The sequence below is a fragment of the Carassius carassius genome, chromosome 5, assembly GCF_963082965.1.
Source record: "Carassius carassius chromosome 5, fCarCar2.1, whole genome shotgun sequence".
In the NCBI taxonomy this organism is placed as follows: domain Eukaryota; kingdom Metazoa; phylum Chordata; class Actinopteri; order Cypriniformes; family Cyprinidae; genus Carassius; species Carassius carassius.
Genome location: NC_081759.1, coordinates 19858690 through 19882822, shown reverse-complemented (window position 1 = coordinate 19882822; position 24133 = coordinate 19858690). Strand labels below are relative to the sequence as shown.

Sequence of the window (24133 nt, the reverse complement as noted above, 5' to 3'; positions counted from 1 at the left end):
AGATAAACAAACAAAAAAAGAGTGTCAAGCTGCAAAATCATAAGCATCAGAATGAGCATTCAATATACACAATCAATATCAGCAATACTTTAAAGTCAGCAGTTATCTGGTAATAAAGCTAATTGTATGATTGTATTTAGTTGTTTTCAAATTTGCAGCTTTACTAAACTGGATACTTTTCTATATGTTTGCATTATGAATTTCCCTAAAAGTAAGTTATCAATCACTAAACCTAAATTCATATCCAAAGATTTCCAAAAATAGTTAAAGTATGAAATGTTATTCTAAAGTTTTCTTGTTACTTTTTCCACCATATCTTCATAGGCCTAATGCCAGACAAATTAAACTCCTTCTCTAGAGTGCTTAGATTGTATTTGTAAGGGGATCAAATATTCAATACTTTAATGAATAGCTAATTTAATGGGGTGTTGTTTGGCTAAAGGAAACACACCCCCGGCTCCTGGCATTAGATCCCATTAGCTCACCCACCTGCTGTCCATGGGCCATGCCAGATGAGTCATAAGACTGAAGCGCTCATTGATGGGATTTCTGTTCGCCTCTGAGTAATCACCTGCTCTCCCAAAATGGTGCACTATCATAATAGACTGAAGTGTCTGAAAATGTGGAATGCAATAATAATAATAGCAATAATAAGACATTATACATTATACATATTATACATTATACATGCATTTCAAATGCTGCTATAATAAGCTTCTAAAGTTTATCTTCATGACACTGAACTCATATACTGAGGCCTGTAGTGTAGAAAAATAAGCATGTTTACAGCATCACTACTGGCCATAAAGGGAAGCAGTAAACTAAGACCGCCCTACATGGACACAGTGGCAATGAAAGCTTATGTGATCAAGTACAAACCTTTCCTTACAAGCTTTCTAACTGATCCTCTAAGTACAAAGCGTCTCTGCTCTTTTCATGTTACGATCAGTAAATGGAGGGTTTGCCTCTGTGTGGTGTAAAGTGGCCAGTCTATTGAAGAGAGTAAAGAGGTCTGTAGTATACAAAGGCTGGCTGTGATGATAATAGTGGTAATGAAACACAACCAAAATAGGAATATGCCGTGAGAAAGAGAGAGAGAGAGAGGAGGTGCTGCTGCACTGTGTGAGAGTTGTGATTTGCACTCGGTCTTGCTCAAGTATTTACGATTTGAAATATTTGATATTTCCTCTGCTTTATGACTGCTATCTGTTTATCTAATGAGGAATTACTATTAATATGAATCCTTTGGACTGTTTGTTTTTCAGTGCATGAATGCATTTGGTCAGATGAAGAATGATGCTATGGACTATTATTTTCACCTAAAAGGCACAGATGAAGAGGGCTAGCATGTCTCTTCCTGTATGGAGCTCAGTTCAGATGTCCTGTTCATTCTGGCTCCTCCTTCTGTGCTCCTCTATCAGGTTTAATCCTGCTGTGTCTGAATTAGGTGAGTGTAACCTGTGTATTTTGGCTGCAAGTGTGTTTATGTTGTTTTGTTTGCCATGCAAATGTTTTATACGCATGCATAATTTTACAAAAGGCTTGCCAAAACATTGTGCTGCTCCATGTGTCGCCTAGCAACGGCGGACTTCAAACTAGCCCTGCTTCCTCAAAGTGATGCCCATTTCAAATGAGATTTAATGTGGTGAAAGGTACACTGAGTATATGGAATAGCTGGTTATTACTTTGCAAACAGTATGCAAATACTAATGCAATATAAAATTATTTATGCTACAGATGATGCATTGTGTTTTTAGTAAAACTTACAGAAGACACCTGACACCACATTCAAATTTCGGATTAAAAATCTTATTTAAACAGCAAACAAGCAAAGTGATGTAAAATGAATAAGACATATGTACACTCGTTTTACTCAAATTGCAAGTTGATAATATAATTTCTATTAAATTATACGAAAAAAACAAGAATAATACAAAATAGAAAAAATTCACTAAATACTTAGAAAATGTGGTATTTTATGCAAAATGAACATAATCACTTGATAATGTATTACATCTAAAATAATTATTTATTGCCAATTCAAAAAATATTTAGTTTGCTTATAATATTTATTTACTTACTTCATCTTGTTATATTCATTTGATTTCTTTGCACACTTTTCTGGTTTGCTCATTGTTTTCAGTATTACCTGAAGATGGCGTTTGGATTTTAAATAGCTCTCTGATGCTGCACTGCACAGTGTTTTGTTATGTATCAGCTTAGGTATGTTACAGGAGATCGTCGTGGGGATATCTGAGGACATAGGAAATACAGGTTAGTAGAGAGAGGTCGGGCACCAGTTCAATGGTAGTGAACGGTAGATCGGACACCGTAGTACTGAGTTGGAGGAGTCTTTATCCAGGTGATTACTGGGTGCAGGTGCAGTTGATCAGTACTCCGGTGATTGGGATTGTGCTTGATGGGAGTCAGGTGCGGGTGATGATTGGGGTGGCTGTGACGGAGAGTTCCTGACATTACCCCCTCCTCCAGGGGCGGCTCCTGACGCCCTGACGTGACAACGAGGGCGACCATGGCCTCTGGGTGCGGGATGATTAGGATGTTGTTGATGGAACTCTTCAAGAAGCATGGGGTCTAGAATCTCATCCCGGGCCACCCAGGAACGTTCCTCTGGTCCGTACCCATCCCAGTCCACCAGGTATTCCAGCCGGGCCCTATCGCCACGAGTTCAGGATTTACTTCACCTGGTAGATGGATGGTTGTTATAGGATTTCCAGAGGAGGGGGTTCCTGAGGTTCCGGGGCATCTGCAGTGGAGGGAGAGAGGGGTTTAAGGAGTGAAACATGGAACGATGGGTGAATGCGGTACCTGGAAGGTAATTGGAGCCTGTAAGTGACCTCATTGATCTGCCTCTCAACCGTGAACGGACCAATGTAGCAGGGACTTAACTTCCTGCATTGCTGATAGAGATGCAGATCCATTGTTGATAGCCACACTTTGTCCCTGGGATGGTAAACTGGATGTGTCTCCGTATGGCACGATGGAGGTGGATGTGAGCTGAGTTCCACACTCTCTCGCTCGCTCGGAACCAGTAGTCCACAGCTGGAACATCCGAAGACTCACCCGTCCAAGGGAACATAGTGGGTTGGTAACAGAGCATGCACTGGAAGGTGGTGAGGCCGGTGGTACCTTGTCGAAGGGAGTTCTGTTCATACTCTGCCCAGGGAAGGAAACGGTTCCAGCTGTGCTGGTCTTCTTGGCAGTATGCCCGGAGGTACCGTCCGAGTTCTTGGATCTTCTGCTCAGTCTGGCCATTAGTCTGCGTATGGTACCCAGAGGACAAGTTGACCATCACTCCTAGGAAATGGAAGAAGGCTTTCCATACCCTGGATATGAATTGTGGAAACCGGTCTGGGACAATATCTTCAGGTAGACCAAAGTTACGGAAGACATGGTTGAAGAGATGTTCTGCCATTTCCAGGGCAGTTGGTAGTCCTGGCAGGGGAATTACTTTACAGTCTTTTGAGAAACTATCCACAACTACTAAGATGCATGTGTTACCTTCAGAGTTGGGCAGGTCAGTGACAAAGTCAATTCCCAGATGCGACCAGGGCATTTGTGGAACAGGTAGGGGTACCAATTTGCCTACAGGGAGCTGACGTGGAGTTGAAGACATGGCACAGACTGAGCAACTACGGACGTACTTGATGACATCCCGGGACATACTGGGCCACCGGTACATTCCTTAATGGTAGATACCTTCCCCTGGTCCATCTGGATACCTTCAGGGCTGATGTTGTACCCGAGGAACTGCACCGTGGAGTGATGGAATTCATACTTCTCCAGCTTTAGGAATAGATGGTGTTGTATGAGCTTCTGGAGGACCTGCGTCACATGGTGGTTATGTTCAGCCAGGTTCCGGGAATAGATCAGGATGTCATCAATGTAAACTATGACTTCATGACCTTGTTCATGAAGCCTTGGAAGATTAAGGGGGCACTGGGAAGTCCATACGGTATAACGCAGTACTCGTAGTGACCAGAACGGGTGATGAAGGCTGTCTTCCATTCGTCCCCTTTGCGGATTCGAACAAAGTTATAAGCACTCCACAGGTCCAGTTTGGAGAATATGGCTCCATGGAGTTCCTCGAGGGTGGCAGGGACCAGGGGAAGTGGATACGGCAGCTTGACTGTCTGTAAATTCAGGACTCTATAATCAATGAAAGGCCTCTAGCTCCCGTCCTTCTTGCCCACGAAGAAGAAGCTGGAGGCAACCGGTGAGCTGGATGGCTGGATGAATCCTTGCTTGAGGGCCTCCTTGATGTAATCCTCCAAAGCCTTGTGCTCCAGGATGGACAGTGGATAGACTCGACCCTTAGGGAGTTTAGCATCAGGCGGCAGTTCGATGGCAAAGTCCTATGGCCTGTGAAGTGGTAAGTGGGTGGCTGCCTGCTTGCTGAGCACATCCTGGAATGCCACATAATCAGGTGGGATCATTGGAGCAACATCAGGCTCAGGGCTCTTGAGGGTGGAAGCCACGTGACACCCTGGAGAACAGAGAATTGGACAAGGAAGAGCGGTGAGACAATGTTGATGGCAGAACAGACTCCAACGAGTTACCTCACATGAATCCCACCCGATTTCCGGAGAATGTAACGTGAGTCAGGACCGTCCCAGGGTGATATCGACCGTGGGTCCCTCCAGTACCAAGAAGTGTATCTCCTCTTCATGAAAGAGGCCAATCTTGGGAATTAACAGGGGTGCCTGAAACTTAACCCGCCCACATCCTAATGGCTTTCCTTGGATTGTTTCAACTCGGAGCTCCTGGGCATGTCGACTGAGGGGCAACTGGAGATGGCTTAGGAAGCTTTGGGAGATGAAGTTGCCCGAGTAGCCTGAGTCCACCATCGCTGAAATGGAAACAGTGCATTCTGGTGTGACTAGTTGGACTGGCATGGTGTTTAGTCAGATGTTTCATGTTCCCCTGTAGTGTAGTTTAATGAACATCCATATGTATTCACACTTGGTTGTCTGTGTTCGCTGCTCAAAGGACGAGGTCACTTTAACGTTACGGTTTCGTTACATGCTCTGGGAGCAATGTATTAGTAGTAAAATTATTTTCATGGCCAGAGAAATTATTTTACTTAGAGTCAATAAACAATTAACACTGTCCGCCCTGCGGATGAGCAAATAATTTTGTTGTATTATTAATGCTATAATGCTACAAGTAATTCCCGAAGATGAATGTAGTTAATAACCCGTTATGATTAATTATGTACATCTCACTTTGAGCTAATTTGTTACATGGCCTTCAGCATAAAGTTCTCTAATCCCACCCGATTTCCGGAGAATGTAACGTGAGTCAGGACCGTCCCAGGGTGATATCGACCGTGGGTCCCTCCAGTACCAAGAAGTGTATCTCCTCTTCATGAAAGAGGCCAATCTTGAGAATTAATGGGGGTGCCTGAAACTTAACCCACCCACATCCTAATGGCTTTCCTTGGATTGTTTCAACTCGGAGCTCCTGGGCATGTCGACTGAGGGGCAACTGGAGATGGCTTAGGAAGCTTTGGGAGATGAAGTTGCCCGAGTAGCCTGAGTCCACCATCGCTGAAATGGAAACAGTGCATTCTGGTGTGACTAGTTGGACTGGCATGGTGGTAAGTTTGGAAATTACAGGGTTCTGATTGATAGTACTCACCAAAGGATGTGGGGGTTTGACTGGGCAGGCACGGATGACATGATCTGGTGAGGCACAGTAAAGGTAGAGTCCTGCTGCGAGTCGGCATTTGCATTCTTCAGATGATAGACGCATGGATTCTACTTGCATGGGCTCTAGTACTGGAGGGCTGTTAGCGGGAGAAACAGACTGGTGGGCAGTTTTGACGATTGGGCAGGCGGCTAGGTGCTGTGAAATGCAATTGGCTGTAGTGTATGGACCAGATCATGATGACACATTCATTTGTAATATTCAGAAAGATTTTTAATCTGCTGACTGACCTCATGTAAATCACAGGTTAGAGCCAATGAGTCTGCATCCTACTGTGCGAAATCCACAAAAAGGAGCTGCCAAGTCAGAGACCATGTCAAGCCTCATCGAGATACATCCTCAGCCCCAGTAACCAAAGGCTGAGGATAACTAGTAACCACCTTCTACACGACCATCATGATTCACCTGCCATCCGACTATTAAGATGACTGTCGTCCGATGATGTCCACACATGGACTTAGTCGGAGGAAAAGGGGGACTGTAACGTATGGACACATATGTCATGATAACACATTCATTCTAATATTCAAAAAGATTTTTAAACTACTGACTGACCTCATGTAAATAACAGCTTAGAGCCAATGAGTCTGCATCAAACTGTGCCATTGACACCTTTAGGAGCCTGTTTGAGCATCACCAGGAACACCTCTACATTCCTAGCTCAGACTCATAAACTTCAAAGAGATCTTATTCAGTCAATGGCCCAAGTATGAAGAGGAAAAGACCTCCCCATGCTGCTCACACACACACACACACACACACACACACACACACACACAAACACACACAAACACACACACACACAAACCTTCTTGCATTTAACTCAGAATGTTAGCCATTACAAATGTTTACGATATAGTCCTGTGTGTTTGTATGTTTCCCAGCTCATATTAGCATAGTTATGATTCTCTAGTCGTGTTAGTTGACCTATAAGAGCCTATATTCAAGTATAAGAATGTATCTTTATGCTTCTATCTTTCTTGCATATCTTTCTTGGTACCTAATTAAACCTCTAGGTTTGCCTTAGCTAAATATCTCTACTATGTGAGCCTAAAATGCATCATACTATTTGTACCATAGTTTGGGTTACCTGATAACCAGTTCATCATGCCATTCATAAGATATGCAAATCAGGTGTCATTGAGACAAAGAAACACTTTCCCGCTGACCTATATTCCTTGTTATTGGTCAATCCAACCAAAAGGGGTGTTGCCGGGAAACCAGATAAAACCTCTTCCACACCCAAAAAGTGACCTTCTCTTAACTTGCGGTTTCCTGGAGACACCCATCACCTTGGACACCTCACGACTCCCCTTCAGGGGGGTTGGGTGGGGGGGTCCGATCTTCTGGCAGTTTTCAGCAACTTTGTTACTTGACTTAGAAGCAGTAAACCCATGGATGAAATGACGTAGGTTTCACTCCTAACAGGATTCAACAGGAATCTACGTGTTATACGTGCACCGGGACACTTTACTTTTGCAGACCAGACACTTTACAGAACCAGTTCAAGTATCCTCTTGTTAACTATTAAGATGCGCTTCTAGGCTCTGACCCCTTTTAATTAAGGTAATGAGATTCTTGGATGGTTCTTAACAGGTTGTGATTTGGTTTAGGAGTAAATACTACCATGACTCTCCACTGTCTTGCGCGTGAGCAAGACTCTCTCTCTCTCTCTCTCAGTCCATGCCTTCCTTGCGTTGGCATCTATTTTAATGTGTGTATGTTTGTGTTTAGTCAGATGTTTCATGTTCCCCTGTAGTGTAGTTTAATGAACATCCATATGTATTCACACTTGGTTGTCTGTGTTCGCTGCTCAAAGGACGAGGTCACTTTAACGTTACGGTTTCGTTACATGCTCTGGGAGCAATGTATTAGTAGTAAAATTATTTTCGTTGCCAGAGAAATTATTTTACTTAGAGTCAATAAACAATTAACACTGTCCGCCCTGCGGATGAGCAAATAATTTTGTTGTACTATTAATGCTATAATGCTACAAGTAATTCCCAAAGATGAATGTAGTTAATAACCAGTTATGATTAATTATGTACATCTCACTTTGAGCTAATTTGTTACATGGCCTTCAGCATAAAGTTCTCTAATCCGATGGAATCTTCATAGATGGGCATTTGTGCATGGATCCGTGGATTAAGACCTTGACGATAGGTGCTTAGAAGCACTGCTTCGTTCCATCCACTAGCTGCCGCCAATGTTAGAAACAGGATAGTGTAATCACTGGTCGTTGTTTCACCCTTACGCAACTGCAGTAGTTGATCTGCCGTAGAGATTTCTTCAGCAGATGAGCAGAATACTTCTTTAAAGTGGGCAGTAAAAGCTTCAAAAGAGTTATTCATGGCACTGTTTGCGTCCCATATGGCCAATGCTCATTGTGGGGCTCGTCCAGACAGTAGAGAAATTAAGAAGGAGTGATCGGTTGAGAATTTCTGCGGTCGCGCCTCGGTGTACAGCGAGACCTGGAGAAGAAAACCGCTACATCTAGCTGATTCCTCCACATATGACTCCGGCAGCACCATGGGACTGGCAGAGGCAGATCGGGGAGTGGATGAATTGGTGATGGCTGACCGCAGGAGGTTGCCCAGCTTCTGCAGAAGATCTACAGGATAGGGTGACTGGGGATCCATACATGAGTTTGTTGGTCCGGTCTCCTGTCACGAACCACTATGGAGACGGAAGGTTTAGTGCAAGTGAACAGTTTATTTACAAGTGGTAATGTGAACAAGGTGTTGTTGAGTTGTTGAGAGGATAACTTCCAGAGCTCTGGAGATAAACACACAGAGAGTCAGCTTAGGTATGTTACAGGAGATCATCTTGGGGATATCTGAGGACATAGGAAAGACGGGTTAGTAGAGAGAGGTCGGGCACCAGTTCAATGGTAGTCACTCTTTATCAAGGTGAGTTATTACTGGGTGCAGGTGATCAGTACTGCGGTGATTGGGATCATGCTTGATGGGAGTCAGGTGCGGGTGATGATTGGAGTTGCTGTGACGGAGAGTTCCTGACAGTGGGAGAGAGACGCTGGAGTTCTGGGCAGCAGGATTCATCAGTTGGCCAATGGCTCACTTTTCTTTCCCCACTTAAAAGAGGAAGATTTTGGAAACTATTCCTGCACTGCAAAGAGAGGCAACAAACAGATTCAAACAACTGTCATGGTCAGCAAAGCATGTATGTATATAGCATTAGTAATTATAGTAATGAATGAAATTATGATTGTTATAAAGCGAACATTGACAGCTCGCTTGGGACGTAACAAGTGTCTGTAAAAGATGTAAAAAAAAGATGGCTCACTCGCAACAGCAGTCTCGTGCACGGTGTAATTTATTTACATTGCCAAAAGTGTTAGTCAACAGCAGTGCTTAATTTGTAAATTGCGAGGTACCGGAACAAAGCGGGGCAATGGATCCGGCACGCGATTACAGAAGGGAGAGGTAACGGCGCACTCGCGCAATCACATTGGTGGACCAGTTTAAGTGATTAAGAGCGTGCATCAGTAGCTTTTATAGGGTCTGTAAGGTCATGAATAACATGGAAATGCCATGCGATTTTAAAGCAACAATTTCCAGGACTAAAAACTTTTCTGAAGGGGACCATGTGTCGCATGGTTTTAATAAATCTAGCAGCTTTCAAGTTTAGAATGAGGGAAATTCCTGCATTTATTCAACATAGCTTGTAGGTTTGAATAATAAATTAAATCCACACAAAGTCTAAGATTAAATCAGTCATTTGAATTCATAAATTCTCTCAGAGCGCACTTCTCATCAGTGCATCAGCAACCTGCACGCTGCGATACAAGACTCACTCACATTTCAGGACAGCTGACAGAACTGTCATTTGACTAATCGGGTCATTGTTGCATTGTCACAAAAATGTATAATAATTTGCACACCTTTTTAAGAATTTTATGCCATTTAGTACTCACGCGCTCCAAAGGCTGTATTATATGCCCTCACAGTCACATCCAAAGCTCGTGCGTATAAAGCTGACTCGCGAGTATAAGAGTTATTTTCCGTATGTTGTTAAGTTTAAGCAACCAAATACAAACAATATGATTTCTGATGGGTGTTGACAAATAAAACAGTTTCATGGCACACTCCACTAAAATACAGGGGGAAAAAAGAAAGATTAGGGGAGAAAATCAATAATTAAACAACACTGCTTTGTCAGTGTTGGTGTTGTTTCAGAGACTTGCAATTAGCATCAGGCTATATGAAAAACAAGCTCAAATAACAAGGTCTTTGGCCGGCGAATGTGAAGATCTGTGTTTTGTCCGCATCTGAGAAAAGTGCAGCGCATTATATGCTATCATCACCTTTTACAGGTTAGGATATAACGTTTATTTTTTATGTTTTATTTATTTATTAGTTTTTTTGCTGTTTGATACACTTGGCCAAAATCTCATGATTTCAAGCACTTATGCACAGGATATTTTAAACATACAAAAGTATATTGGCTAGATGGCAAAAAATCTACTTCTCCAGTCTTCAAACACACAAAAACAATAGCCTTTACAGACATAGTGTTTGAGTAAAGAAAATGCTGTACTATTCAAAGTTATTTGTTTACCCTTGCTTTGCAAATAAGTGGAGATCTGTCTCCTCCAGGCTGTGCGCGACGCTCAATCTGAGTGGAGGCGGGGTGAAGTGACGAGGTTTTGCGAGAGCTTGAGGATACAATGGCGTTACGAAGTTTTACAAGCTCCTTTAAATACTTATCATTGGTTAAATATTTCTAAAACCCTGTGATTTAAAATAATAATAAAAAATTATAATAGAGATAGTTTTGGATAGTTTTTCACTGCAAATATCTGACTATTCTCTGTCTGCCATACTGAAACGCCGCCCCTGGAGCAGGGGGATCCGCCAAAATAAAGTGCTGGATCCAGATCCGGCTTGTTCCGGCACAAATTAAGCCCTGGTCCACATTGAAGTATTTACAGGTGTACAATAAAACAAAAACTCAAAAGTATCAAAGAAACAACAAAAGAGAGAAGATCAAAAGTACTTATGTACAGGTAACACGTATCCACAATATACAGGGTTGAAGTTCGCTAGAGGCACCGCAGTTACACTCTCACTTTGACTTGGTAAACAAGTCCCATTTTAGGTTTGGCTTCGGCTTATATAAGACAAACCCCACCTCCTTTCTGGGCCATCCCATTCTCAGGTAAGTATAACATTTAACACACAAACAAATACCACATCTATTTGTCATCTGTTACATGATGTCAATAATAATCAATTTCTAATAATCAATAATAATACATTTCTGATATAATAAACACATAATCAATTCACACATAATACATTCAACACATAATTCCAACACTTAAATACACACAGAAACACCTATTCATACTAGACAATGGTTTCGCCTGCTTCGGCCGCCACATGTTCGTTAGGTTTGGCCAGCGTAGTGTTTCCCGCCGGAAGACTGACTATGCCCACACAGACAAACATCACAGGAATGAAACAACACGACAAGTGCAGTGTAGTTGTATGAAATGCCCGGGAAATGGATATGGACAGAGGAGAGTGCTGAAACAGGAGAATGTCCATGTGCAACCAGGACTGCGTGTGCACCCGCTACTCTGATAGCGGCAACAGCAGGGAGGAATGGTATGGAGGATGAATGAGTTAAGTAGGCGGGTGTGTGTGTGTGTGTGTGTGTGTGTGTGTGCGCCAGTGCCAGTGCCAGTGCCAGTGACAGTGTTGGACCGGAAACCTGGACAAGTAGTCGGCTACCACATTGAGTCTGCCAGGTTTGTGCCATATTTTGAAGCTGTACGTCTGCAGGAAAGATACCACCATGTAACTCTGGCATTGTGGTCCTTCATAGACTGGCTCCAGGTTAGGGCACAGTGGTCAGTTTCAAGATCAAACTCACGACCAAGGAGGTAATACCGCAAGTTGTCCAGGGACCACTTAATGGCAAGGCCTTCCTTCTTGACCACTGAATAACTTGTCTCCCTAGGGAGTAGCTTGTGGCTTAGGCAAACAACTGGCCTCTCTTCTCCTGCAGTTCCCTGGGCAAGGACCACTCCAATCCCTGTTGCGGAAGCATCTACTTGCACCAGGAACCTCTGAGAGAATTCTGGACTCTGCAGGACTGGGCTGGAGTACTTCTTTTCTTTCAGGGTTGTTAAAAGCTGTCTCACAGTCATCAGTCCAAGAAATAGGGTTTGCCATCGTCTTGGAAAGCAGGTTGGTAATAGGAGCCGCAATGGAGGCAAAGATTGGCACAAATCCCCTGTACCAGCCCACCAGTCCTAGGAAGGAACGCACTTCTTTCTTGGTCTTTGGTTTTGGGCTCCTTCGAATTGCCTCCACCTTGTCCATCTGTGGCCTCAGCTTTCCGTTGCCCAGGTGATATCCCAGGTAGTTTGCCTCTTGCCTTGCCCACTCACAATTGAAATGTTTAATGCCAATTCTGCTTCCTCTATGCTCTTTAGGGATTGTTGAAGATGTGAGTAACCATTTAAGGGATAATTCACAATAAATAGTCTGTAATCATTTACAGCATTCACTCTCATGTCGTTGCAAAGCTGCTGAACATCTTTTGGTAATTTGTTTGTTTGTAGGCCTGGAGGATGTGTTCTTTCACCCTCAGTCCATGCGAACTGAAGAGGGCCGGGATGTTTTCCTTCAGTGTGTCTCGGGTGATAGTTCTCCTCCTGCTCAGATTTCATGGTTAAAAAATGGCAGAGTTCTCACCAAAGGAAACCAGATTCAGGTACAGAACTACAAAACCTTTTGTATGTGTTTGTAATAAACTAAAATACTTCCCCCTAAAATACCCCTTTTTATGGAGTCCTCTAGTTCTTCCTCTAATAAAATATTTTGTGTGCATTAGGAACTGTCTGAAACAAACTGAATAAATATGTTGTTAGATGTTGGCGTGAGAAGACAACAGAGGATGAACTTTTTCACTGGAGGATTATAAGCATTATTATGGCCTTGGTTTTGGCCAGATGCAGTGGTTTAAAGACAAAATGACTTAATTTGTTTCTTACAAACAGCTTTTAACTTCATAAGATTGGTGAGCAAGTGATGTAGTGCTAAATTTCTCCAAATCTGCTTAGATGAAGAAACAAACTCATATAAAATCTTGGATGGTCTCTATAAGTCTTGACTAATGAGAATTTGGCTAGTCAAAGATCACTGTTGATTGGTCAAAACTGTTTGTGGGTGTGGTTTGGGCATGAATTTATTTTTATATTTTATATTTTTATATTTATTTTTTTATTATTATTATTATTACAATCACACATACCAAATGAGTGTAGTGTATAGTAGTTCAATAATTTGTATTTACTAAATACTAAATATTACCACTAGGGACAGTATGGAGGAGGGAGTCAAAGGAAGACTTCTGGAACTTTGCACATGGCTAACATCACTAAAGCAGACCAAGGAATCTACATCTGTATCACCCACAATCCTCTGCTGAACATAAGCAAAGAAAGTAAAGCAGCAACTCTGACAGTGCATGGTAAAACAGAGAGATATACAACTCTGATATATTTAACATAATCTGACTTACTAATTACTCAGTTACTGATATATTAATTCAGGGGTCTTTATGTCTGTTGCACAGGTTCCAATGTAGACGTAAAGATTATTGAAGGCCCCCAAAATCGTACTGTACCTGTTGAAATGGAAGCTGCACTGCACTGCTTTGTTGAAGGTTTCCCCATTCCCACAGTACAGTGGTTTAAGGATGGACATCTATTACCCAACTCTTCTAGATGGGATCTGCAGAAGGACGGACAGCTGCTGATTTTTCAGTGAGGTTTTTCGAAGACAAATCATGAATAAACAAGTGTGAAATTGAAACAATATATATGTATTTTGATATATATCACATCAATTTGAATATTTACACAAATAAATAATTATAATAAAAGACCATGTGTAAACAAATGTGAAAATCTTGTTCTTAGGAGAGTATTGTCAGGGGATGAGGGCCTGTATTTCTGTGAAGCTCACAATGAGAGGCAGAAAGTGATATCCGAGCCAGCGTACCTCCTGCCTGCTGGTACTTCTTTTTCAGTTGAGCCCACTTTCATTCCAGGTGGCACCTGTACACACATGTCCTCTATTTAGCATATCCTTTCATCCCTTCTCACATAGTTATGGATTGGATCTTTGTTCTTGAACCTGCCAACCTAACAGTGAGGAAGGGTGAATCTGCAACTCTTCCCTGTAGGCCTCCTCACAGTAGACCCCAAGCACAAGTGTCCTGGTTTAAGAACAACAGACTCCTCCAGACAGGACCATATTATATTTTTGATCCTACCGGAGACCTGGTCTTCCACAGGTGTGTTGTGTGGATTTGTTTGTTTTCTGCAATTCATTCCTATCTATCCATTTTTTGTGCTCTGTTTTTGCTAAACTGTGATGTTTATGTACATTTGTGACCCTGAACCAGAAAATCAGTCTTATGTCGCTGGGGTAAATTTGTAGCAATAGCCAAAAAAAAAAAAAAAAACCTTGTATGGGTCAAAATTATCGATTTTTCTTTTATGCAAAAAATCATTATTAAGTAAAGATCATGAAACAATGAAGATATTTTGTAAATTTTCAACTGTAAATATATCAAAACTTAATTTCTGATTAGTAATATGCATTGGTAAGAGTTTAATTTGGACAACTTTAAAGGTAATTTTATCAGTATTTAGATTTTTTTGCAAATTCCAGATTCCCCCAGATTCCAGATTTTCAAATTGTTGTATCTCAGCCAAATGTTGTCCATTCCTAATAAACCATACATCAATGGAAAGCTTATTTATTGTATAAATCTCAGTTTTGAATTTTGAAATTGACACTTAAGACTGGTTTTGTGGTCCAGGGTCATATTTGTATGCATGTCTTTATTTTAAATTCAGATAATACTGCAAATTGAATCTTGTAATATATATATATATATATATATATATATATATATATATATATATATAATTGTGAATCTCTGTGTTTCAGTGTACAAGAGACAGACAGTGGATTGTATTTCTGCAGAGCATCTAATTCCCATCTGAAAAGGGCTCTCACATCGAAAACAATATTCCTGGATGTTCTTGGTAAGGAATTATTTGGCTTTATTTGAAAGTAACCCCTAATAGATCCCTATTTAGAAGTTATCTGAGAATGATTTAGTCTGAATTATGAAATTGTTATGAAATCAGGTTATAAACCAGGGTGAGTTAATTTTGGTTAATTTGGTTAATTTAATTGCCCATTTCGAACACACCTGTAGTTGTGATCATAAACCAATAGGGGTTCACTAACCCATAAAACCCTGATCGGCTGATCATTTGTGACTTTTTATTCTCCATTATGTTGGCTCAGCTCTCATAATTATTTTCTATGGTCCATCTGGCTTTATTATTTCAGAACCTCCATCTGTGACTATCTGGCCGATGATGGTAACGTCTCCTGTTGGAGCTGAAGTGGCGATTCACTGCCAGGTGTTAGGACACCCTGCCCCTTTCATCAAGTGGTCAAAGCAGGGCCGGTTTGTCCAAACTGGAGGCAAAATTATCATGAGGTATATTGTGCATGTAGAGTTTATATAGTAGTTACTGTTTACCAGCGGTGCTTGTGAATTCATTTTGTTCCCAGGTTAAGAAACACAACACTCTACATTTCATCAGTGAGAATGTATGATGAAGGACATTACACATGCGCAGCCTCCAACACACTGGGCCACGATCAGAAAACCATGACTCTTCGGGTTGCTGGTACATCTCCCTTTGCAAAAATATCATAATAGCAAAAAGTACCATGGTACTAATATGTTTTTTGGACATGCACCATGGAATTATTATAAATAAAAGGATGTGTAAATACATTATGTTTTTAGAAGTGATCTTACTTAAAAATAGACCATTAAACTAATTCACATTTTATGTGGCAATGCAAAGTTGTAACACCCGTGTCATAAACATCATACTATTAATGGGTAGTAAATTATATTATTTATGGGACTAGTTGATGAAATTAATTGTGCCACACACAGACATCAGCATTCACCATGCAAAACATAATAACTGTAACAATCAAATTAATCTGATAAGACTCCGAACATAAATTCAGTTGTGCTAATTCTGACAACAAGCACTGGCAATAAAACTGAAAATAGTAAAACAAAGCAATTGCTTGATTCATTCATGCTGCAATGTACTCTGGGTGTCAGCGCACTTCTTGTAGCTGGGAATATAATAAATATAATAAAAAAAATTTGTAAAGATGTTTGGTAAGACTCATTTTGAATTGTGTATAGCTCTACATTGTTGTGTAATAGCAATTTAATCAGCTTAAATTAGGGGAACATAAAAAAGTGACTAAAACTAATTTTCTTTTGTTTAAATTACTTTAATTCCAGTATAACTCAGAAAGGTCAGGTTAACATAACTGATTTTTTTTTTTTTCAATTAGGCCTGATGTTCATTTGCTGGACTTTTAATGCAAAGGCTTTTCTCACACTTTTTAGGAAAAGTCAACTCATTTTCCAATTTAGATCTTATTTTATATTTCTTCTTGTTTTCAGTGAAACCTGTCATTGTTTCCTTCGTTACATCACTCACTGTCTCAGAGGGATCACCTGTAAGTCTCCCTTGTCGAGCTGTTGGAGATTTTCCTGTCAAATACACTTGGATTAGAACTGGGTCGATACAAAATTCACCAGACCAGTCTGGTTCAAACTCTCCGGTCTCTCTCCCACAACAGATACACATTGATGGTTTGTTACATATTGGACAGTTTGTAGTTTTATCTTAAGAAGCAGGTTTTCCCTTGTAGGCCATACTTTAATTTTAATTTTATTTGTTTATAAAAAAAAATCTTTTTTATTATTAAAAAAAATTATTTTACAGATAATGGGACATTAGTCATCCCCAACATCCACCGGTCTGATGCAGGTGAATATCACTGCAGTGCAGAAAATAGAGTCGGTCAGGATGAGAGAAGTCTTATCATAACTGTAACTGGTGAGCAAAATGCATGAGAACTAAGATTGCTTTAGTTCTCATAGTTGCAGTAAATGTAAATCAGTTTCATGTTTGCAAATCTTGGTTTTATCTAATCAGCCAAATGCTCTAACTTAAAGCTGACTCAGAAGATGTTCCAACTGATAAGGACACACTGAGTAAAAAGATTTTGCCGACTGTGAGTAATGCTATTTGCATAGATCTTGTGCTGGTCCCATCTGTGACATTAACCTCATAACACGTGACTGACACTGTGATTGTTTTGTGAGTACTTTGCCATTTTCATTAACATTCTCCACCATTTTGACCATTTTTAATGGTTTAGGCCAGTTGAATAATATTCTGCAACACCTGCATCTGGTAACAATCATGGATCTTAGATTGTGTGTGTTTTTCCAACCTTGCAGGTTCCAGAGATTGAACAAGAGCTATTTACTAATTCCCTTCTTTACGGTTCAAAGCTTCTGAGTAATACAGAGATAAATGAATCATTTCAGCAAACAACTGAAGATTACACAAAGATATCTTGTGAGTCTATGCTTTTTCAATCTACAAATAACATACCTTAGAGAATTTGTTTGTATCTGCAAAATTTAAAAATAATGTTATTTTTCTTTTTTTGTTTGTTTGTTTGTTTTTTTGGTACAGTTTTAAATGCTTTTGTGGAGGACTCACCAACATACTTGAATCTTGAATCTACCCAAGACACTATAGAGTTAATTTCACTTAAGCCAAGTTACATTAGCAAAGGAAGTAATGAAAAAATCAAACATCTCATTCAAACACAAAAACCAACCCCTGTGCCTCTCAAACCTACACCATTTCCCCCACTCAAAGAGACTTTTATACAGGATTTGCATGGACATATGCAATCAACAGAGCAGGCCACAAAACCTCCAGTAATGAATCCAAACACAAACAGCCCTTCTACAGCAGACTCAAACTCCTATAAAATTCTGAGCTTTTCCCTGAAAAGTGCCCAGTCCTTTAGCGCACAAACTCAGACTACAGGCTTAACTATAATGGATGTAGAGAATATCACTGCCACAGCTCCTGTGGAAAAGCATCAAAACCAGAGTCAAATCATCAAGCAGTCTGGAGGTACTAAGTCATCAGTGACGAATGACACAGACCTTGTTGAGTCACTCAAGAAAAACACCTCGCAGGCCCCTATGAGGACCTCTGACAACAATAACAGGTCGGTGATCAAATGAACGCTTCTCAGTTCTCTTGCCATTTACAGCAGAGAGAAAATCTCATATTTGCTAATATCAACAGTATTATATCAGTGCATACATATCTTTAAAATAATTTATTAAAAGCAATCCTTGAAAAAAAATTATTTCCTTTGATATTTGCAAACACTTATTAAATGTGAGTAAATTAATATGTATTTTAAGATATATTTCTGTGAGGCCCTTAAATAATATGACACTAATTTTTTTTAACTTTTTTTTGTAACACAAGATGGAAGACAGTTACACCATATGATTTGCAATTTCAGAAGAAAGTGGTTATTTTAGGTATTTTTATACCCTTTTCTTTTTTTATCAGTGATGAGCATGCATCAGTATATTTTTGACAGCTTGAAACTTTACTTGACAACTTTGTTTCAGAAGTGCCTGAGTATTAAAACATATTCTCATGGGAAAGTGTGGCATTAGAAATTTTGATTTAGTACCTTTTGATCTACCTTTTGAAATTGTTTGGTTCCTTCAAGCAATGTATTATGTAGCAGTTAACAATTATGACAGACTGTTAACAAAACACATTGTTGCACTGGAAGTTTACATGTAAGACCATCTGAAATGATCTACATTGATTTTTATGATTTAATTATGGTATTGCTGTGAGGCTTAGAAGGGATTTACGATGTTTCAGTGTCCTGTAACAATTCCTTCTTAATAAACTATAATGGCTTGTTTAAGTTGTGATTTTCATATTATATATTTTTTTTTCCTCAGAGAAAAGGTGAAATCCCAAACTTGGTTGCCTGTGATTGAGAAGCATGACATTCCCATTGTGGTTGGAGTTGGTGTTTCGTTAGCATTCATCTTCATTGCCATGGCCTTTTACTCTCTGGTTCAGAAAAATGATCCTGCAGCTGTACCAACAGGGAGGACAGGTGAAATATAATATATATTCTATTGATCCTTGATCTTTATCCTTATTTTACTCATTTTACTCATTACTCAGAATTTATGATGACTTCATAAATTAGATGTTCAAGTGCAAAGAAAATAATATAATAAAACATTTTTTTTTCTGATAGCTCTGAGGGGAATAGGTGGGCCTTGCAGGCATGGTGAACGTCTTGCAATGGAAAGGACATACGATAACAAGTTAGCTTTCTTCAGAGCACGTTGAGAGCAATTGTATAATGCCCCTGTCAACATTACATTGATTGAATAGTAGGTTTGTAACTCTCTTAATGCTGGCACATTTCAGGGCATTTGAAGATGATAATTTGGTGGTTGTCATTGAACAAAGCCCCAACACATCGGAGACAAAAGCGCTCCCAACAGAAGGCAGCCCATCCACCTTGATGATGGAACCACCGTCCGATGACTTGCAAGAGTTTGTCCAGGCCAGCCAGGACCTGCCAGTTATTGTAGAGTCTCACCCAGAGCCTAGAGAAGAAGACCAGGTCAGAACTTCTATGGTGCTTTTCACCTCTTTAACAAATTTTATTCCAAACCCATGAAGTAGAATCTTGATACCTGATATTGAATGTCTCTTATGCTCACCAAGGCTGCAAGGCTTGATCAAAAATACAGTACAAAAAGTAACAAAAGAATACGGCTGGTTTCTATTTAAATATATAATTTAAAATGTCACATATTCATTTGATGGCCAAACTGAATTTACAGCAGCCATTGCTCCAGTCTTCAGAAATCATTCTATTATTATCAGACCATGATTCACGGTATGGCATAAGTCCATGCACATATTAATATTCTGTCATCATTTACTTACCCTAATTTCTTTTAATACCTGTATAGCTTTATTTATGCTGTACAATAAAAAAAATATACATATTTTCAGCCAAATAACTATACAATGAAATTGAATAGTGGTTATCTAGCTATATTTTCAAGTTCAGTTTTTAATGAACAAAGCTATCATATGACATAAATGCATGAGTCATTTGAACATTGAACACTGCCTGAGACCGTAGGTCAGGTGAAACCCAGCAATTGTCCTCTGGATAGTATTCCATCATGGCTGTTTAAAAAGTTATTTGATATTATTGGCCCGAGCATTCTGTCCATTATTAATGGCAGTCTACATTCTGGTATGTTGCCGTTGTCTCTGAAAAATGTTGCGGTGCAACTTCTTCTTAAAAAGCCAAATTGGGATCGTTCTGTCCTGTCCAGTTTTAGACCAATTTCAAAACTGCCGTTTTGATCCAAGGTTTTAGAGAAAATTGTTCTTAGCCAGTTGCAGAGTTTTTTGGACCAAAATGCTGTGTTTGAGATTGTTCAGTATGGCTTTAAAGCTTACCACAGTACAGATTCTGCATTGTTAAAAGTAGCCATATTTTATTATTAAATGGTTCTGGTCATTCTTTGGTCCTTATGGTTTTAGATCTCACTGCAGCTTTCGATATGATTGATCACGGGATCCTTGTTTCACACCTTGAGGAAGTAGTGGGTATTCATGGTGCTGCTAGTTGTTTAGATCATTCTTATCGAATAGAAGTTTCTCTGTCAATTTGTGGTGTCCCACAAGGATCCATTCTTGCCTCAGTTGTATTTCCTTTATATATTTTATCTTTAAGGAAAAAAACAATTATTGAAAATATGGGATTTCATATCATTTTTATGCAGATGATATGCAAATTGATTTGCCTTTGAGGAAAAATCATGTAAATTCACTGGACTCCCTTGTGACACTGTTTGAATGAGATTAAAGCCTGGATGTCAGCAACTTCTTATGGTTTAATGAGAGTAAGACAGAACTTTAACTTTGAACTGTCAAATTTAGGTGAGTTGACCCCTTTTTGTAAACCTGTGGTCAAAAATCTAAAACCCTCAAATTTGATAAACAGATAAATTCAATCTTTAAATCTGTTTTTTTTTTCTGATTAGTGACAAAGGTTAAACCATTTCTTTCTTTAAAAGACTGTGAGAAGGTGATCCATTCCTTTGTGTTAGCAAAGCTTGATTATTGCAATTCTTTGTATGTGGGTGTCTGACAAATGGTTCTAAACCATTCGCAATTACTGTACTACAGAATGCTGGCGCTAGTCTTTTGTACCGCTAGGCATTTGGTGTCTGCCAAATGCCTCTAAACCATTTTCAATTACTACAGAATGCTGCTGCAAAGCTTTTGTAACTAAAGCTGCTTTTGGGCTGCCGCTAGGCTTTTGATTTTCTGCCAAATTGTTCTAAAATATTAGCAAATACTACAGAATGCTTCCGCTAGGCAGTACCCCGGGGACTTGCAAGTGGGGTCATATCTCTCCTATGAGGGTTGACTTTAAGCTCCTAGTATGTGTGTATAAGTATTTGAATGGGGTAGCTCCCTTTTACCTGTCAGAGCTCTTACAGGTGCACAAGCCTGTTAAGTATATTTAAGGTCTTCTGACCAGTCTATTTTAATTGTTCAGAGGACAAGGTACAAGCGAAGGGGTGATAAGGTGTTTGCAGTGGTGGCTCCAAAAAGATGGAACAGGATCAGTCTTACTCCTCACATTAGAGTTGCTCCTATTCTAAATGTTTTTAAAAGACGTCTGAAGGCTAATTTTTTATGTTTAGCTTTTGACACTGCAGTGTGTTGAGACATTGGTTTACATTTGTACTTGTTTTGGTGTTTTCTTTTTGAGGAATTTTCTTCATTATACAGCACTTTGGTCAACACTCTAGCGTTTTAATAGTGCTCTATAAATTTTTTTTTACTGAAACGGAATGCAGCATGATCATTCTTCAAAGTTTCTCATTTTCTGTTAAATTAATATATTTATTTTGAAATCACTAGTTTTATTTCTACACATACAGCTTTGGAGTCTTTGGGACTCCAGACATAAACAAACATACAGTCTGTGGGACAATACACAGCTATAAGAAAGAAGCAACAGTTACTTGTTTCTTTTTTAACGATTTTCTTTTATATATATTTTTTTCCGTTCTAAATTAGTTGGAGACAATATTTGAGGAGGGGAAGGTCACTCCCTCAGCACTTTCTGACATTCAGCTTCAGTGCATGGAGGACTGGAGGAGCAGAGAGTTTGAACCAGCTCAGGACGCCCCCTCACCTCCTCCAGCCAATCCAGCACCTGCCCAGGAGGAGGGCCTGCGCTCTTCCCTTACCCTCCAGACCAGTGATCCCTCTTCAACTCCTGTGCGCCACAGCATCAGTATCTCTCACAGTTTCTCTCCCCTCTTGCTGTCCCATTGCGTGTCCCTGGGCATGACCTCTGTGGCTGTGGATGTGCACTTCTACCCTTCGGCCCCTTCAGCAGCCGGCCATCCTCCATGCCCTGCCTTTGGACCCCCAGGCCAACAGGTGAACACCAGGCTGGAGCATGAACTGAATGCACCCTCTGCTAGCCACAGTAAATAACAAGAGTGTGTGACAGATGTTGAAGTCATGAGAAAGCTCTTTTTTGAATTGCTCACCTCATAGGGCAAAATATGGTGCTTATGTTTCTCTCTCTTTTTTTAAATGATTGTCAAATTTCCCATGATGAATGGCTGCGTCTGAATTCCCATACTTTCACAGTATGTACTGAATTTGATTTATACTGGTAAATGTTTCCGGTAAGGATGGCAAAAACATTATTGGTGGTAAATTACTAGCAATTACTAACAATAAAAAAGAAGAAACAAAACATTAAATAAAACATATTCATATTTGATGTCACACATTACTTGAGGAAATGTCATTTTACTGTCTTCAACCTTAAATTATATGGCAGTTCATTCTTCTTAAAACCATAGTTCACATTATTTTACAGTAAAATCATATATAATGCAAAGTTAAATAATTTACAGTTTTTATCTTGTATGGTACATCTTAACAGTTAACACATTAACAAGTTTTTGCCATAGCCCTTTTACAAATATTTTTTGTGTGGCATTAGGAAAGTGTGATATAATTACAAAATGTTTACTTTTTTTTTTTTTTTTTTGCAAAATTTGATAATCTCAATATTTATGAATTAGCTTTGAAAAGTGTTCTTTTTATATTATTATTTTCAAATCAGAGGAAATAAAGTAACAGCCATGTAGTATTTACCTTTTATACCACCGTTTTAATATGTGAAAAATATAATGCATTCATTTGTATGTACTAATACCAGCCACGAAAACCTAAAAGAGCCACAGTCTTTGAGTTTTTGTGGTCTTTGATATATATATATATATACTTATGTGTATGTGTGTGTGTGTGTACTCCACATACAACTTTTTTATATTGCTCAGAAGGCAAGTACACATATTCAGACGCAAGGAACAATTGCAGGTAACATTTAACATTCATCAGGTTTATAAACGTTGTCTTTACTCTAATGCCAAGGACTTTATAATACTGTAAGTATTTAAGAGGAATTAAATGTATACATTAATATATTTATGAAAATTAGATAGTATTCAGTATTTTTTTTAAACAGTTCAAAGTAAAAATGACTTCTACAAACCTAGCCACAGCATTATATGAAATATTGTTGGAAAATGTCTCTACAGTAATGGAGAGAAAATGCAAAGGTTTAATAGAATTTAAAAATTGTAAAAAGGTTTTATTTGTGCAACAACTCGACTGTTACTTCTGATTGTGCCAAAGGTTAAACCACCTTACCATTAGCTATTTCTGTGACTTATATTGTTAAACATTAATCTTAAGATATTGTACGTCATGGGCAACCAACTGTTGTATCTTGCTTTTACTTAACAGTAAAAGTTACCAATTAATAAAACTAAGTCTCTTGTTGACTTTTTTGAAGTCATGTTTTAAAAAGCGGAGACATCATTATCATACAATTTACATAATTTCATTCAGAACAGGTCATGGTGTGATAGATTAATTCCTTCATGTGAATTGTTATTGTCTTTATTAACGGCCACAAACTGATATTTTTTGTTGAGATTGTTGGAAATGGTAAAGAGCCATTTAAACATTTTGTTGTAAAATTTGCAATTTTACTTTTAAACTTCTTTTGTAAATGACACACAGGTAAATTTCTTTTTGACATCATACTGCAGAAGAAAATCAGTAATGGTGCTACAAATGACTATATTTTGCTTGGAAAATATACAAGAATATTATGAGGTTACATTCATTCATGTCAAAGATCATAAATGAACACAAAAGTGAACACTAAAAAAAAGAGGAAAAAAACAAAAACACTGGCCATCACAAATCCACAGTTCAAGGAAAATTACTTATTTCAAGTTGAACAGTGCATTG

The 24133-nt window shown here is 39.2% G+C and overlaps 1 protein-coding gene across 2 annotated transcripts; it reads left to right on the top strand.

Annotated features, from left to right (window-relative positions):
- The first annotated feature begins 1273 nt into the window (after window positions 1–1273).
- LOC132140331 (roundabout homolog 1) lies at window positions 1274–22766 on the top strand. 2 transcript variants are annotated; one of them, XM_059549121.1, is made up of 12 exons: window positions 1274–1447; window positions 12320–12471; window positions 13077–13230; window positions 13336–13525; window positions 13682–13776; window positions 13872–14058; window positions 14721–14818; window positions 15132–15285; window positions 15360–15478; window positions 16288–16479; window positions 16613–17254; window positions 17375–17902. In XM_059549121.1, exons 1-11 carry the CDS (start codon window positions 1333–1335, stop codon window positions 16741–16743), a joined length of 1587 nt encoding a protein of 528 aa, XP_059405104.1. In that variant the 5' UTR covers window positions 1274–1332; the 3' UTR covers window positions 16744–17254; window positions 17375–17902. The 2 variants fall into 2 exon arrangements, with proteins under 2 accessions (XP_059405104.1, XP_059405105.1); XM_059549122.1 differs by lacking the exons at window positions 1274–1447; window positions 12320–12471; window positions 13077–13230; ... (5 more) ...; window positions 15360–15478; window positions 16288–16479 and adding exons at window positions 18691–18851; window positions 18999–19068; window positions 19175–19373; window positions 21866–22766 and having other exon boundaries at window positions 16752–17254; window positions 17375–17924.
- Window positions 22767–24133: the final 1367 nt, after the last annotated feature.